At 50.8% G+C, this 1,460-nt stretch overlaps 1 protein-coding gene across 1 annotated transcript in view; it reads left to right on the top strand.

The window, feature by feature from the left end:
- Positions 1-6: 6 nt before the first annotated feature.
- LOC104516830 (myosin heavy chain, skeletal muscle-like) overlaps positions 7-1,460 on the top strand; it is a gene marked incomplete at its 5' end in the record, with an annotated part of 2,994 nt that continues 1,540 nt past the window's right edge. The window contains 5 exons of the mRNA XM_010161283.1: positions 7-15; positions 215-523; positions 624-789; positions 1,060-1,223; positions 1,318-1,457. Of these exons, the coding sequence (XP_010159585.1) occupies positions 7-15; positions 215-523; positions 624-789; positions 1,060-1,223; positions 1,318-1,457 (788 nt within the window). The remainder of the gene's footprint in view (positions 16-214; positions 524-623; positions 790-1,059; positions 1,224-1,317; positions 1,458-1,460) is intronic.

Below are 1,460 nucleotides of genomic sequence, written 5' to 3' on the forward strand. Positions count from 1 at the left end.
TTGGAGGAAGCTGAGGTACATGCCCATAATCACTGGTGTCTGCTGTCTGCACTGAAAATAAGAGCAATGGGGAAATATGGCTAAAAACTGCATGGTCCCTCTCGTTCTAGCTTGGGAGTGCAGTCAGCTGAGATTTTCTGAAATAGTCTGTAAGAGCCTAGAAAGCAAGCAGTAGCTTTATCGATGTTACAAATGTTTTTGCCCACTTGCCCAGGCCTCCCTGGAACATGAGGAGGGGAAGATCCTGCGCCTCCAGCTTGAGCTCAACCAGGTGAAGTCTGAGATTGACAGGAAGATAGCAGAGAAAGATGAGGAGATTGACCAGATGAAGAGAAACCACCTCAGAATTGTGGAGTCCATGCAGAGCACCCTGGATGCTGAGATCAGGAGCAGGAACGAAGCCCTGCGGCTCAAGAAGAAGATGGAGGGAGACCTGAATGAAATGGAGATCCAGCTGAGCCATGCCAACCGCGTGGCTGCAGAGGCACAAAAGAACCTGAGAAACACACAGGCAGTGCTCAAGGTCTGTTCAGCAAAGCTACAGAAAGAGAAAAGTCTTCCCTGACGTATTTGGCACCCAAGTGCACACTGTTGCCTTGCAATTTCTCTTGTCTCTTTTACAGGATACCCAGATACACCTGGACGATGCTCTCAGGACGCAGGAGGACCTGAAGGAGCAGGTGGCCATGGTGGAGCGCAGGGCAAACCTGCTGCAGGCTGAAATTGAGGAGCTACGGGCAGCTCTAGAACAAACAGAGAGATGTAGAAAGGTTGCTGAGCAGGAACTGTGTGCAGCTCCTCCATACTCAGGTCAGGGCTTGGTGCAAAAGCAGTTTCACTGACACTTAAACACAGAGGGCTGCTATATACGAGAGGATAGGGCAGGACAGTGGTCTGTAACGGCCTCTGCTGCTGTCCACAAGGGAAGGCATGCCTGGAGCCCATCACCTGAGGTCACCATCACCATTTGTAAACAACCACTTTAAAAAGAATTACAGATTCTGAATTGCAAGTTTGAGGAGTAAAGACTTGTCTCAGGCTGTAGGTCTGGCACTGCAGGTCTCAGAATACAGGTCTTGCAATGTTTCTTTGTGCAGAACACCAGCTTGATCAACACCAAGAAGAAGCTGGAAACAGACATTGCCCAAATTCAGGGTGAAATGGAAGATATGATCCAGGAAGCCCGCAATGCTGAAGAGAAGGCCAAGAAAGCCATCACAGATGTGAGCTGGGGGCTCCTTTCACTGCTAAGGATAAATGCCTTCTCCCCAGAATGACTCCAGCCCCAAAATGGCCTTGACCCTTTGCTCTCATCAGGCGGCCATGATGGCAGAAGAGCTGAAGAAGGAGCAGGACACCAGCGCCCACCTGGAGAGGATGAAGAAGAACCTGGACCAGACGGTGAAGGACCTGCAGCACCGTCTGGATGAGGCCGAGCAGGTGGCACTGAAGGGTGGAAG

The sequence above is a fragment of the Eurypyga helias genome, unplaced genomic scaffold (genome assembly GCF_000690775.1).
Source record: "Eurypyga helias isolate BGI_N326 unplaced genomic scaffold, ASM69077v1 scaffold32721, whole genome shotgun sequence".
NCBI lineage: Eukaryota > Metazoa > Chordata > Aves > Eurypygiformes > Eurypygidae > Eurypyga > Eurypyga helias.